General features: G+C 41.1%; 5 protein-coding genes across 5 annotated transcripts; 2 read left to right on the top strand and 3 right to left on the bottom strand.

Annotated features, from left to right (window-relative positions):
• Positions 1-598: 598 nt before the first annotated feature.
• AK88_05338 (CMGC/MAPK protein kinase) lies at positions 599-2152 on the top strand (the record flags this gene model as incomplete). The annotated part of the gene is made up of 1 exon (XM_012482940.1): positions 599-2152. One exon carries the CDS (start codon positions 599-601, stop codon positions 2150-2152), a length of 1554 nt encoding a protein of 517 aa, XP_012338363.1.
• A 1738-nt stretch (positions 2153-3890) lies between these two features.
• Positions 3891-5981, top strand: AK88_05337 (uncharacterized protein; the record flags this gene model as incomplete). The annotated part of the gene is made up of 1 exon (XM_012482939.1): positions 3891-5981. The coding sequence occupies one exon, from the start codon at positions 3891-3893 to the stop codon at positions 5979-5981; it is 2091 nt and encodes a 696-aa protein (XP_012338362.1).
• A 1010-nt stretch (positions 5982-6991) lies between these two features.
• AK88_05336 (lactoylglutathione lyase) lies at positions 6992-8065 on the bottom strand (the record flags this gene model as incomplete). Its single annotated transcript, XM_012482938.1, has 1 exon — positions 6992-8065. One exon carries the CDS (start codon positions 8063-8065, stop codon positions 6992-6994), a length of 1074 nt encoding a protein of 357 aa, XP_012338361.1.
• Positions 8066-8860: 795 nt separating this feature from the next.
• Positions 8861-9913, bottom strand: AK88_05335 (uncharacterized protein; the record flags this gene model as incomplete). Its single annotated transcript, XM_012482937.1, has 1 exon — positions 8861-9913. The coding sequence occupies one exon, from the start codon at positions 9911-9913 to the stop codon at positions 8861-8863; it is 1053 nt and encodes a 350-aa protein (XP_012338360.1).
• Positions 9914-11181: 1268 nt separating this feature from the next.
• Positions 11182-13197, bottom strand: AK88_05334 (GTP-binding protein HflX; the record flags this gene model as incomplete). Its single annotated transcript, XM_012482936.1, has 1 exon — positions 11182-13197. The coding sequence occupies one exon, from the start codon at positions 13195-13197 to the stop codon at positions 11182-11184; it is 2016 nt and encodes a 671-aa protein (XP_012338359.1).
• Between the last annotated feature and the right edge of the window lie 1312 nt (positions 13198-14509).

The raw sequence follows: 14509 nt of genomic DNA, 5'->3' as shown, positions 1-14509 counted from the left end.
AAAAAAAAAAAAAAAAAAAAAAAATGAGAAAGGCATATAGAGCAAAAGCGATAGGGGATGAAAGGTGATGCTATATTTTTTTTTTCTCTCCATATGACAGCATTTTTTTTTTTTTTTTCCCTTCCTATATACGCGTCCAGCCCATGAAACCCAAAGTGTAAACTTTGGAAAGGCAGCCCATTCATTACGTTTCCATTCCTGCATACATTAGGCTTCAAGGGTGTTATATTTACCTTGCCTATCCCATACAAGCAGTGTGGACTTTTTTTTTTTTTTTTTTTTTTTTCTCGTAAACTCTATAGTGGGCAACCAAAATTAAGCCAATCTTTTTTTATAGGTGGGGGTAAAGATTTTATGAATTTCCATCCTTGCACATAATTGTAGTGACGTTAAAAGGTGTGCCCCTCGCCAGTTAATCAACCGGCGAGGAAAAAAAACTCCACACGTAGTCTACACACTGTGCTCCTCTATTGATGAGGTCTACACATAAATATAGAAAAGGCATACACATATATTTTGTACAGTTACACATATGTGTGCATGTACTTATGTGTCACGTCGTGTGACGTTCACAGCACATGAAATAAAAATAAAAAAAATGATCAAAAAGAAAAAGGAGCTTTCGAACATAGATGGGGAAGAGAAACATGCCAAAAAAAAAAATAACTTAATTGCGAAATCAGCTTGCTTGAAGAAAAAAGGTAACACTAGTACGGAGGCCACAGACGGGGAAGATAAGGCAACAAACAGTGACCATGTGAAGGGGAAGACACAGGCAGGGGGACATAAGCAGTGCACCTTCGTGGAGAAGAAGAAAATCGAAAAGGGGAAAGACCAAAAAGTTGTCACTTCAAAAGATAGCGACGAAAAAGGAGGAGGGGATGAAAAGATCAACATAAAGGAGGCAATCATAAAGAATGTGAAGGTGCCAGACAACTACGAAATTAAGCATCTGATAGGAAGGGGGTCTTATGGGTACGTGTACCTAGCATATGATAGAAGCACGAAGAAAAATGTGGCAATCAAAAAGGTCAATAGAATGTTCGAAGACTTAATTGACTGTAAAAGAATTCTAAGAGAAATAACCATTTTGAATAGGCTAAAAAGTAACTATATAATCGGATTGCACGATTTGATAATCCCTGAAGATTTGCTACAGTTTGACGAGCTGTACATCGTCCTCGAAATTGCAGATTCAGATCTGAAGAAACTTTTTAAAACGCCAATTTACCTGACGGAAGAACATGTGAAGACAATACTTTACAATTTACTCTTAGGTGAAAAGTATATCCATGAGTCAGGAATTATACACAGGGATTTAAAGCCAGCTAACTGTCTCTTGAACCAAGACTGCTCCGTTAAAATTTGCGACTTTGGCTTAGCAAGAACTATCAACTGTGAAAACGATATTCATATTGTACAGGATTTAGAGGAGAAGGAGGAAAATGAAGAACCAGGTCCACACAATAAAAATTTGAAGAAACAACTAACGAGTCATGTGGTGACCAGATGGTATAGAGCTCCAGAGCTTATTTTGCTACAAGAAAATTATACCAACTCGATTGACATTTGGTCCACGGGTTGCATATTCGCTGAATTATTAAACATGTTGGAGAGTCATGTAAATAACCCTACAAATCGATTCCCATTATTCCCGGGGTCCTCTTGTTTTCCCCTCTCTCCTGATCACAACTCCAAAAAGGTACATGAAAAAAGCAACAGAGATCAACTTAATATCATTTTTAACGTTATAGGAACCCCCTCGGAAGATGATCTTAAGAGCATCAAGAAGGATGACGTCATCAGGTATATTAAGCTCTTTCCACCCAGAGACGGAATAGACTTTAGAAAAAAATTCCCCTCCATTTCGGAGGATGGAATTGACTTACTACAGTCTATGCTTAAATTTAACGCTAAAAATAGGATCACAATTGACAACGCTCTGAGTCACCCCTACCTCAAGGACGTTAGAAAAACCAACTTGGAGAGCTTCCATGCTAGTAAGATTATTCTACCCTTTGATGACTGGATGATGCTCTCCGAGACCCAGCTCCGGTATATTTTTCTGAAGGAGATCCAGTCCTTCCACCCAGAGTTGGTCATCCCACCCACGCTATCCATTCACGAGGGCACCTTCTACAACGACGTGTAAAGAGGTGCAGGGGCAATACAAAGCTCTGGGTTAGACGCATCACATACGCCATGCCCCTTCTTATCGTTGCCATCTGCACAGCGTGCACTACTTATTAATCTATGCCAATTTTAAAAATTCCAAATTGCATTATGGATACCAACCATCCTCCCCCTACATGTTCCTACTTTATTAGCATTTGCGAAGCTTCTCCCATGTGTGTACGGTGCGTCAATCGACTTGTGCACCTTCATATATGTATTAGGAAGGCGTTAACTCCGTTCATGCGTGTCTTTTTTTTTTTTTTTTTTATCAACCCCAGTTGATTCATCCTGCATGGAAGCAATTCCACACAAGAGGTATATTATTTTACCCCCCAGAGTTGCTGTCAGGACTTTTTTTTTTTTTTTTTTTCTACACTTGGTCTAATTTTTAAAAGAACTCTTTTCCCTTTATCCTTTCTGTCCATCACTTGGCCTTTTTATAAAAACGGAGAAGGGAGCATTCACACACGTTGGAGAGTGTACCCATATGGGTGTACTCTTTTCCCTTCCCTTCCACTGTGTCATCCAATGAAGTGAAAAGTGAGCGTCGGTCCGGTAACCCTACCTAAGTAAGGTTTGCTTATGAACACTGCAAATGTGAACCACTCCCCGTTTGAATGTTTTCCCTTTTGTCATGTTATGTGTTACACACCGAAGGGGTACTTATACATTTTGGGCATTCATTGTTGGGGGAGGGGTATAAATTGCCCTTCCATGGTTAATAAGCACCCGTGGAGAGATAAACACGGGGTAACCACAGCTACATCCAGGTACGTGATACGCAGGGGACGCCTTTGTATGTGCACCTCATTATATCTGCAAAGGTGGAGAAGTACATTCTGGTACGCGTATCTTGGTAATCTTCACAGAGATGGGGAAGCAATATTTCCCTTCTCCCTGCGGACAGCCCAGCTGGGTGTAATTCTGCTCATCCCCCGGGGGGAAGTCGCAAAAATGGGAGAATACAAAGCTTCAAATTTGAGATGGGCGAAAATAAAAGGTTCATAAAGGCGAAATTGTGCAGGCCCCCAATTGGCATTTCCAAGGCAGCCCTCGAAACGGTGCGTTCTCTGAGCGCAAGGCATGTTACCTCGCGCGCACATTTTTTCCTCCTTTTCTGCCAGCGAGATACGAAGCAGCGCCATCGGCAAGTGACGCATTCTTTCAGGGGTCTCATCGGCTTGCTCATTTGCAATCGCGCCAGAAGTTTCTTTTTTTTTTTTTTTTTGCTGCTCTGATTAATATATACCTTTTTTTGTACGTTTTGTTTTTCTCCCTCCCAGCCCTCCAAGCACGAAGCATTTTGAAACACTTAGCCAGAAGCGCGTGTGTTTTTGTCGTATGAATACAGCGAGTAGGTGCAAAGTGGCAGAAGAAGCAAACAGCAGGGAGATGTACCAGGGAGAGCAGCCCATCCCGCGAACAAACCCATATACACACGCCGTTGACAAGATCCCAACCTTGTATAATAAAATGCACCTGTAGGAAGAGCTGCTTAACACTCCAGGGTGTAATGCTCCTGTTACTCCATAGGAATGGGCACACGTAACCGGCGAAGCGAATATAAACTCCCCCCCCACACACACACTGGGAAGGATCGGCACGTATGTATGTACTTATACACATGTGCATACATGTACATATGCACCAGTACATGTACGTACGAATGCTCGCGTGTACGTACTTAAGGTACATGTTAGTGGCCAGGGCGCAGCATGGATGGTAAGGAAGGGTCCGTCAGCAAGAGCCAGGTCACCCAGCGGAAAGCGCAAGGTAGAAGTCATGCGGGTGCGGTGGAAGAGAGGAGCAGCAGCGAGAAAGAAGGTAGAGGAAGCAGGGATGGCAACGAAGGCAAAGGAGGAGCGCAGGAGAACGGCGACGCGCAAGGCAACGGCGAGGCAAACGGAGTGGAAGGGGAAAAGATAAAAATCAGCACGAAGAGTATAGTCCTATTCCAAGTGCTGCTCTTCCTATTGTTTTTTTTTGTGCTCCTGATCGGGTCATTTAACTTCAGCTTTAAGCTTTTCCAAGTTAGGGAAAAGCACCTGTACGAGGTCCTGAACAGCATAAAGGATTTGCCGTCCTGTGGGTATGCGCATTATGGCACAAAGGCTGAAGAGGGAGGAGGGCCCATCAGACACGAAAACCCAGATCAGTTAATCAACTGCACTAATGACCTTTCAAACGAAACCCTAAATTTTAAATACTATTTCACACGAGGGAAACATTACAAAAAGACGGAGAATAATATACAGAAGAAGAATGCAGATATAAAAATATTCATATGCTTAAATAAAAAAAAAAAATTATTCCATTTTACCAATTTTTACGATGCCATGCTAAGGGCTAAAAAATGTGTACTCAAAATTGTTACCTTTTTTTTTAACGAAATATGGAACGCCTTGTTTGCTAAAGAATTGGATAACTCCAATGCGGTAGAAACGGAGCACATGTTGAATGGCGATTATGTAAAGTTTGGTGGGGAGGTAGCTGCGACGTACGCCCGATTCCACAAATCAATGCATCTTACAAACTCGTATAGGAAAAAGTACTACGTCGATATGGAGTCCCTGTTTTATCTGTACCTGGATGATATATGCTACTATCACGACTTCGCCTTGTGGGGGGGAACTCCACAACCGCAAGAGCAAAAGCGACAGGAATACTCGGGGAAGAAGAAAGACATCACTCTGTTGATAAAACATATAAGCAAATACTTGAAGGACGAAGTGCTGCTGAGCATGCTACACACGTTGTACTTTGGTATATGCGTGGACGGCGCTGTTTTGGCTAACTCCACCCATGGGGGGCAAAAAAACGTGAAACAAAAAGAAGAAAAAAAAAAAAATCCGCCCGTGTACATAAGCAATGCACACATTTTGGAAGACATAAAAACGTATGAAGGTTACTACGAAGTGTACCACAAAATGGAGAAAATGCGAAACACAAGTAGGTACACCATTTTTCTGAGCAGAATAAGGAATAAAATAAAAACGATAGCAAATTTGAAGAGCCTAAATGGATGTTTCAAAAACTACATAGCAAATTTAAAAACAATTCCTTTTTATTTCTTTTTGGATGATTTTTTCGACACCCCATGTTATGTGTACAACAAATTAATTAGCAACATCTTGCGATATTATTACAAAGGAATATTTCTCTACTTCATAATTCTTCTGGGATGCATTCACGTATTTTTTTCTCCCTTCCCAATTACGCTGGTACACTTTCGGAGATTTTTTATTTATTTTTTAATAATCATGTATCGCCTGTTCATTCTGTATTTTATCCCATCCATAATTCAATACATTATTTATAAATTTCACTACTTCAAAGATGAGGAACACATGCATATCTTTGATTACTCAGATCACGTAATTTTATTTTCCACTCTCTTGTTTATTATATCTCTTGAGACAAAGGCTATTGAGTATACCATCAGACATCAGAAGGACAGCTCGGATTACTTCCATTTTAAGTACAACAGAAAATTGTGTGTGTTGTTATTAAAATTCATTTTGTTTTATTACTACGTTCTTATTTTTTTTTTCCTTTACACAAGTTATTTTACTTCGAAATATTTCCATACCACCAATGAAATTTTCGTTGCTTATTTTTTTTCCACATTTTCCATATTTTTTATTTTTTATTTTTGTTTATATAAAAATTATTTCAGTTTTTACAGCATAGGAATTACTTCCTATGTGCAAAAGAATGCCCTCCATGGTCCCGCCCACTCGTTTCACGCGTCCCCCTACATTTACAGCGCGTACGCCTCCCTGCGGGACAAGTTCCCCGTGGAGTGAGGCAGCCATTTACGTGGCCATATATATGATCATGTATGCCGTTTTGCGTATTTTTTTCCACGCGTTAATTGCCCATCAGGTGTGCGGACCTGCCTATACCTCGCTCCTTGCAACCTCATTTGTACCTTTTCACCTTACATCCCTTGTGCACGTTTGTGAATGCGCTTATGCAGGCGGACCTACACCTGCCTGTACGTGCAAGCCCCTTCTATCTGCATTAATTAGGTATTCCCTCCGGAAAATCGATAAATCCTGAGCAGGAGTAACTCCCCCCTTGGGCAGTGTGCATTTTACTCCATTTTTAAATGCGCATTGCACGAAAGGCAATTTTTTGATCTTATTAATGTGTCCATGTCTTATTTGTCTTTATTTCTATATGTATATATATATTTTTTTTTTTTTCCTTTTAACCCTGTCCAGTGGGTTACCCTCTCCTGGCAGCATCGTTGTGCTGAACGTATGCCTTATCTGCCTATTGAAGCGTCTCCATCTTTGCCCTTGGCTACGCACCTTTATTCATGCATAACCATATATTTACCCTAATCACATTTTGCCACTCTTGGCACTTGCCTTTTTTTTTTCTTTTTCTTTTTTTTTTTTTTTGTTGTTGTTAAACGAAGGCGGAGAGAGCCGCATCTCCCCCCCTCCTTTCACACAAATTAAAATCTTTTTGTATCCCCAAAAAATAACGAATCATAATAAAAAGAGTTCTTTCCAATATGCATAGACCACCGGGTTAGGCGGCCCAGAAATGGCTATACAGTGCGAAATGTGTATAGAGAATGTTCCCACTTTCCGCACATCTGCGGTCGTTTACGTGTATATGTGTATGGGTGCGACTGGCTCGTCAAAATGGAGTCAAAAAAGAATATAAAAAAAAAAAGTGCACGAAAGTGGCCAATTTTGCGGTTATCCCCCAATTGCTATGTGAACTTCGTTAGGGAAGCAAGCAGTGATACTTGCCGCTTGTCACAGCGCACCGCTGTGCCCGGTAGGTATAATTTTCCCCCTCAGTTGCGACCAAATGTCGTGCCCCTCTGAATCAACTCGACCAGGTAATTATCAGGGTCGTACACAAAAGCGATGTTGTTCATTTGCCCCTCGTGTAACTTTTTCTTAAAAGGAACACCCAGTTTTTCTAACTCCTGGCAGTAGTTTACCAAATCGTCGACCAAAAAGCCAATGTGGCCGAATCCTCTGGGCTCGGTGTTCCCATTATGGTACGCAAATTTGTCGTCACTTTCTGTCCCATGATTGTGGGTAAGTTCCAGGACAGGTTCCCACGATGTTTTGAAATTTTCATAATCTTCATCAGATTGGTACTTGTTCTTTAGCTCTTCAAAATTGAAGTAACCCTTGTTCTTTTCCTCTTCTGTGGAAACATCTGCACCTTTTTTATTTTCCAAATAGGGGGACTTTAAAAAGTATAGAGAGAAATCCGAGGCATGTTTAATGTGCACTAATTTCATACCCAATATGTGTAAGTAGAAATATAAGCTTTTTTCAGGATCCTTAACCCTAATCATGGTTTGTGAGAAGTTTGTAATTTCTTTATTGTTTTTCCATTTGACTTCACTGGATCGCTTAACTATTTCAATCCAGTAGTTATTCGGGTCGAGTGCAAAGCCAATACTTTTCATTTTCGTTTCATGAGGTAATTTGTGAAAATTTACTTTTTTCTCTTTAAAAAGGTAATCACAAAGTTCTACCACATTATGGCAATTAAAAGCGATGTGTCCAAATCCCCTATCATTATCATTGTTTCCGTTGCTTAGCTTTTCCGTACTGTTATGATTATGGGTTAATTCTAGGGCCACGGTCTTTAAGTGCCAAAGGTATTTCTCCGACTCGATTGTATTTGGTGGCGGGATTTTCTTCCTTTCCTCTTCGTCATACGGAGGTGTAATCATAAAGTACAGGGAGAAGTTGTACTCATCAAAATGGTACGTGTGGATGTTTATCATCCCAAAGTTCTTTTCGTAAAAGGCGACCGTTTCCTTCGGGTCATAAATACGCAGCATCGTTTGCTGCCAGGTTATGTTGTACTTGGCGCCAAGCCCTAGGATAGGTTTCTGTTCCGCCATCGTGAGCATATGGGGCAGGTGGGGGGGCAGAGGTACGGAAGTACACCTATGTGCACAAGATCGTATGCTTTGTAATTGTGCGCACATCTACGGATGCGCGAGTATGTCGTGCGGAGGTGTAGGCCACCTGTGACAATGCGTCCGTGAGTTATTTTCTCCTGTCGATTTTGCCAAATGTCTCGCGTTGCACTTTCATGTATGTACGGAAGGAACTTCGGGGGGGAGTATTCCCTTAAGGGCGCTATTTTCATAAGCGTATTCCTTTAACCACCAATGATAATATTGCGCTATGACCTGACGCTGGGAAAGTTGGTCGAAGCTGTTTATATTTGCTTCTAGAATAGGGTTTTCCTTTTTTTGTGTTTCTTTTTTTTGCACTTTAAATTGTGTGGAGGGGGCGTTTTTCCCATTAGCCACATTTGCAAAGTACACTATATTTATATATATATTTTTCAAAAGCACGCACTTGGAATAGCATAATTGTTAACCAGAGCAGCGCTGTAGAAGCGTTTAATTTTTTTGTGTTGCTCCGTTTTGTTACACAGTTGGTTGGATGACGCACCCACAGGGGCACAGTTCGTTAATCCGTTGTGCGAGTATCCCCCTTAAGGGAAGGGGTGGGGAAGGCCACATGGAAGAAAACATCTCTTCGGTTACACGAAAAAAAGGAACAAAAAAAGGAACGAAAAAGAACAAAAACAAATTAAAAAAAACAGGCGGAGCAGCGAATGGGTCAAATTTAAAAAAATAAATAAATAAAATTACAAAAAAGAGAGGGAATACGTTCCGACACAACTACACGATATCTAATATGTTCTTTTTCTTCTTCTTGGGTTTATTAAAATTTAAGTAGTTATCAGTGCTGCCAAGTTTAGGAGTGGTTTTTCCTACGTTTATCACATTTGACCTCTTTGCGCTGTTCACGTTGTTCGTGTTGGGAGGCCTCTTTTGCACATCCCTTTCTTGGGCATTGCTCAGGTCATCTACTTTGGTGGCCTGGTTTACCTTGTCTGATTTTTCCTTCCCTTTGATACTCCCATCATGTTTTCTTTTTTTTCCAACGCTGCTATGTTCGCCTGAAGTTATAACATTTTTCAAGTTGTTATTTCTTCCGCAACTATTATTTTGGGTCATCGGGGGAAAAACCTCACTCTTAACAGTGTAGCTACTCGTGCCATAATCAATGGTGAAGAGATCTTTAATACTGTCAAAGGCAATCGGTTCGTGTAGTGGTTCATCCGTGGGATTGTTATCTGAAAGGACCGGGTCCTCCACGAGATTATTCTCTAAGGAGTCGTCTTCCGCGGTGACTTCCCCCAAAGGGATATTTTCTTGGAAGCTATCCTCCGCCCTAACATCCCCGCTTTGGTCTCCAGGTGTTTCCTTTTTTATTGCATACTCATCTATCTCGTTGATAAGAAAAAGGTCCCGATTGAGCGAATTACTTTGGACATTTATTCCATTGGAATTCTCAAGGGGGGCATTTTTTACTTGACTTTTATCGTTCCTTAACGTTTGTTGTTTTTTACGCTTACACAAAAAGCACCTGTACCGGATTGCATTTTTTCCAGCAACGTGCTTTATTTCACAGTTGTAAAAGGGGATATATATTAAGTTGCAATAGTGGCAGCATATATTGTCAAAGAGCATATTATTTTTTGCAATTTTTTTAATTAGAGTGATATATTTCATGGACAGTTTTGTATTTTCATACACAGTGGACAGGGCTAGGTTCCACAGGTACTCAATTCTTTTATCAGTTTCGCCGTGTCCAGTTATTTCCGAAAAATTTATCCTATGGATGTAGGCGTCCTCTCGGTTTTTCCTATCGGCATTTCCTCCTTGCATTTTTTTAAGCGTTGTATCTGCCAGAACGTTATACACTTACGTTTTTCTTCTTAGTGAGATGCCTTCTCTGTTCTTTTTTTTTTGTGCGTAGACCAACCTCTTGCAATACATTTAAATTTTGTACTACTTTTTCCAAGTGTGTATGCCCCCACGCATATTTTTTTTTATTTTCCCTGTGTATATATCCACAGATTTGTGCTTCCCCCGTGGGCGCAAACGTTGAAGCCGCTTGCTTGCGTGAGGGAGATCGAGCGGTTGGGCAGCAAAATTTACTGGGCGCTTTTAACTTTCCTGTAAGGCATTTTGTTCTACCCCACATACACGTTGCATGGTAGCGATTTGAGTTCATTACATAATTTTACTTCCAATCCGTTTTGCTCCTATTCTTATGCGAATTATTTATCCAAGGAAAGCTACCTTTTTTTTTCTTCTTCCTTCAGCCATGACGTGGTTGTATCGAGCACCAGGGCGTACTTTTACAAACGCACGTTTAGCAGCGCATATTCTTGTGAGGCAAAAATGGGCACTGTTTGCAAATAGGACCACGCGACTGTGTAAATGTGGACGTGGTTAACGCGGGTTATGTATAAATGAAGGGGACAAACGGGAGTAGGCAAAACATGCCTTCAAAAAATACTGCGAGTGATTTCGTTGCGCTTTTTTTTTTTTTTTTGTCAAAATGGTTTTCTTAGCCCTTGCCGTTTCAGCAGCACGCATTTGGCGTATTTAATTATTTCATTTTTTTGCCACGATGTTTCGCATTGAATTGGCGAATTTCAAATGAGTAAACGGGGTTAGTTCGGATTAAAAAAAAGATCAAATATAGGTAGCAGCGAAAAAAATGAAAAAAAGAACAAAATTCACTGACATGATAGGTGTGACGCCACAATTTTTTCCCCCCCTGTACAATTTACGTAACGCAGTAAAGAGGGACAAATGAACATGCGAAACAATTGTCATGTGTAGGCTAGAAATATTATATTATGCGTCCTCCCAAACTCATGTTTTCTTTTTACTTATTGTAACATGTGCGTGCGGTGCATCTTGTTGTGACGGTTAAAAAGTGCCCCATTGAGGGGGCAAAATTTTGCAACCCCTCTTTTTGCATAACAGCACATTTGGTTTTTCCTTCAAATATGAGTTAAAAATGGGTGAGGGTCCACAAAAGGGGGGCAGATATTATTAAGATACAGCCAATGTGTGTATCATCCTGAAGTGTGCAGAATAGAACGACGCTATTCAGTTGTCCATATCATGACGCGGCTCCTTTAGGTGCTCCCCCCCCCCTGCGGGTCTCCCTTTTCACCCTTGTCGAAACGCTCATAGTACTTCTTCAAGTTGCGGTGATTCTCCACCAACTTGATAAAGGTCGTGTTCCCATCGCTGGAGTAGGAAATGGAGTTAGGGACGACTTTGAAATTTTTCATAAGGTATGCTATCCTCTCTTGAGCTTCGATCGCCGGAAACTGGAGAGTCAATACTTGCACATCCTTAATTCTGTTAATCATCGTTTGAATAATTTTAATGAGGACATCACAATTTGTACCAACTCTTGCCGAAATTGGCAACACATTCTTTGGCTTAGTTTTATACAAATTGAGGAGTTCCTCGTCTCCCAATTTGTCCACTTTATTCCACACCTCAATCATATTGCATTTTAGAAAATCGCTGGGTGTGCCTATTTTGAGTAACGTATCAATGACGCACTTTTTATGTTGCTCTCTGTACGGGTGACACACATCGATCACGTGAATGAGCACATCTGCATTCTTAATTGCTTCCAAGGTTACCTTAAAGGACTCATACAAGGAGAATGGGATATTTTGAATGAAGCCAATGGAATCGACAAATATACTGGAGTGGCCATCCCAAATTTTTGCACTTTTAAAAGCATTATCCAAAGTTTGGAATAATAAATTCCTTGCCTTCAAATTAGAATTGGTTAAATAATTTATTAATTTTGTTTTACCAACATTTGTATATCCTACCACGGCTATTAATGCTTTGTGCTTCCTAGCACTGCTCTGTAGCTCATTATTATTTTTGCATTTTGCTAATTCCTTCTTCAGCTTTGCATACAAATTTTGAATGATTCTCTTTTCATACTCTTTGTACGTCTCTGAGCTCTTTATGTAGCTGCTCGTGTACCCCAGGCTGTCGTAATTTTTTTTTTTCCCTAACTGCCTATCCACATCGAAGGTGTTTTGTCGGTTGTATTTTTCCTCGTAATCAAAATTTGATTTCCCCAGGACATTATTTTCAATATATTTTATATACTTCATTCTTGACTTGTTATCCTCTGCGTAGGTGTTGAAAATGAAGTTGGCCCTGGCTAGTTCCAGCTGGATTTTGCTCAGATTGTTTTTCGCCCTGCTCTTTAGGATCTGTAGAATGATGCTATACCGGTCGAAGAGCTCAACGTAGAGCGGCACATCGCCGTCGTCTACATCATCACCGAAAACAACACCCTCTTCTTCTTCTCCTTCTTCTTCCAAGCTAAGGTGTCCATCTTCCTGGTCCTCCTGCTGCGCCTGTCTTTCCATCCATTCGTTATACATGTCGACGTACGCGAGCTCCTCCCCTCTCGCGTCTTCCGCGCCACCATCATCCTCTGCGTTAAATTCTGATGCCCTCACTGAGAGGCAGTCTTCTCCCCTCTCCTTCTGCCTACGCAACTTCAACTCATCATGGTGGCTCCGCAGCAGGCTGTTAAACAGCATGTCCAAATTTCTAAACTGTTCTGGAGAAAGCAGCGTGTTAATAAACACGTATGGCGTTGGGTGTTTTAGAAAATAGGTGGACAGCTCATTCAGTTTGCCTTTCCCGAAGTAAAATTTATTATCTATTCTGTTCGTTTTTATTATAATTGACTCTGCAATTTTTTTTTCCAGGTCGTCGCCCTGAGGAGACACCTCCTCGGAGGCGGCACCTACCCGTGTGTCTGCCCCCTCGTTTGACTCACGTGATCCCCTGAATGTGTCTTCCTCACGGTAGCTATTACCTAAATCATCCCCGTCACCTTCCTCTTTAGACCCATTTGGGTGTTCAAAAAATGTCCACCCCCCCAACGGCATCGAAATTCCATTTGCGACTTTGAATCCAGCCGACCGAGCTAACCCTAAGGCTTCCTGCGCGTCATAGATTATTTCGTCAAAGGACTTCCTACCATCTTTCGTTTTCTTTAATATGGGATGGAGTACGATAATTTCCTTTTTCCTTCCGTTTGTGAAACTTCGTTTCTGTGTTCTCGGGAATATTCGTAAAGTAGTGGACCATCGGAGCATTTTAGCGCATGGTCATATGGGAGGGGTGGTGTGTGTGTTCACTTGCTCGTGTGCAGACCCGCATACTGAGGTGGGCTCATACATGAAGAGGGGGGTAAAGAAGAGGGGTTCGTGGCCACATTTACTTTTCCTACCCGTTTTGTCCTTTTTTTACCTTTTTTTTTTTTTTTTTTTCTTCTTTTTTTGCGCTTTTTCGAGTGGATTCCTCGTCGGCAGAACAGGACGCACAATTGTGATAACCACTTTTCAATTGGCAACGTTTTTAAAGGGGAAGTGTTTTGTGCCCATTTGTAGGGTGACACAATTGGAGGTTGCTGTAGACAGACATCCCGTTCTGCTATTTTTTTGAGGAAGAATTGCTCCAGGGTTGTACGGGCTTTTCTACAGAATATTTTATTTTATTATTTTTATGCCTCTTTGTTAAACGTTACCGAGGTGAGAAGACGGTAGAGCGGCAAAACGAAATGGGTCACCCTTCTTGGTTTAAGGAAATTGTCTCTAATTGGTTACGCAATTGGGGGCAACGGCAGGGACATATGCCTCTTCCCCCACATATTGCGCCTTCTAGGTGATGGAGAAATGTTAAGCTCCCCCGGGGTGCTGAACATCCATACGTGTGTATATGCATATAACATATATATGCCTGTGCGATACTAACATTTGGAAGGCTGGCAAATAAATTGAAATTCAGCGAGAGTCATACATTATATGCCACGCAGAAAGAGGCGACTTGCTACCAGCAGCGTAAATTGCCGTGTATGTCACTTGGCATGCCAAAAATGATATACTATTTTTTCTACAGGAATTTTTTTCATTTTTCACCTCGGCGCCAAGTTAGCATTTGATAATCAGAACCATAATCAACAGTAATATATTCACACTATTTTTCCTTAAGAAGGCCAACCCGTGTGTACCCCCACGCAATGGCACCACTATTGCGTTTGTGGCGTGCCTGAGCAGCGGCTCGTGCGTATAGGCCTACCCCTGTTTGCTGGGCGTACAACCGAACAGAGGGAATGGCCATTCCGCCGCTCATACCATGTTATAGGTCATCACTTGTAAAACGCCATTGTTTAATTTGCGTGTCACCAGTAAGAATAGGCCTGAAGAGAAAAAAAAACCCTTATGTTAGGCAATACCTTTTTAACCGATCCCCTAGAGGCCAATTTGTAGGGTGTTTTTTTGTTTCGCGTTGCCGATATGCCCAAGCAGCGTGTCGGATTAGCCGTGATATGCGCGTACAGAGAAAAGCCAAAATTGTAAAAAAAAAAAAAAAAAAAAAAAAAAAAAAAAAAAAAAAAAAAAAAAAAAA

The sequence above is a fragment of the Plasmodium fragile genome, assembly GCF_000956335.1.
Source record: "Plasmodium fragile strain nilgiri unplaced genomic scaffold supercont1.118, whole genome shotgun sequence".
Classification (NCBI taxonomy): Eukaryota; Apicomplexa; class Aconoidasida; order Haemosporida; family Plasmodiidae; genus Plasmodium; species Plasmodium fragile.
Note: the sequence above shows the minus strand (reverse complement) of the source record. Positions and strands in the feature narration are given on the sequence as shown.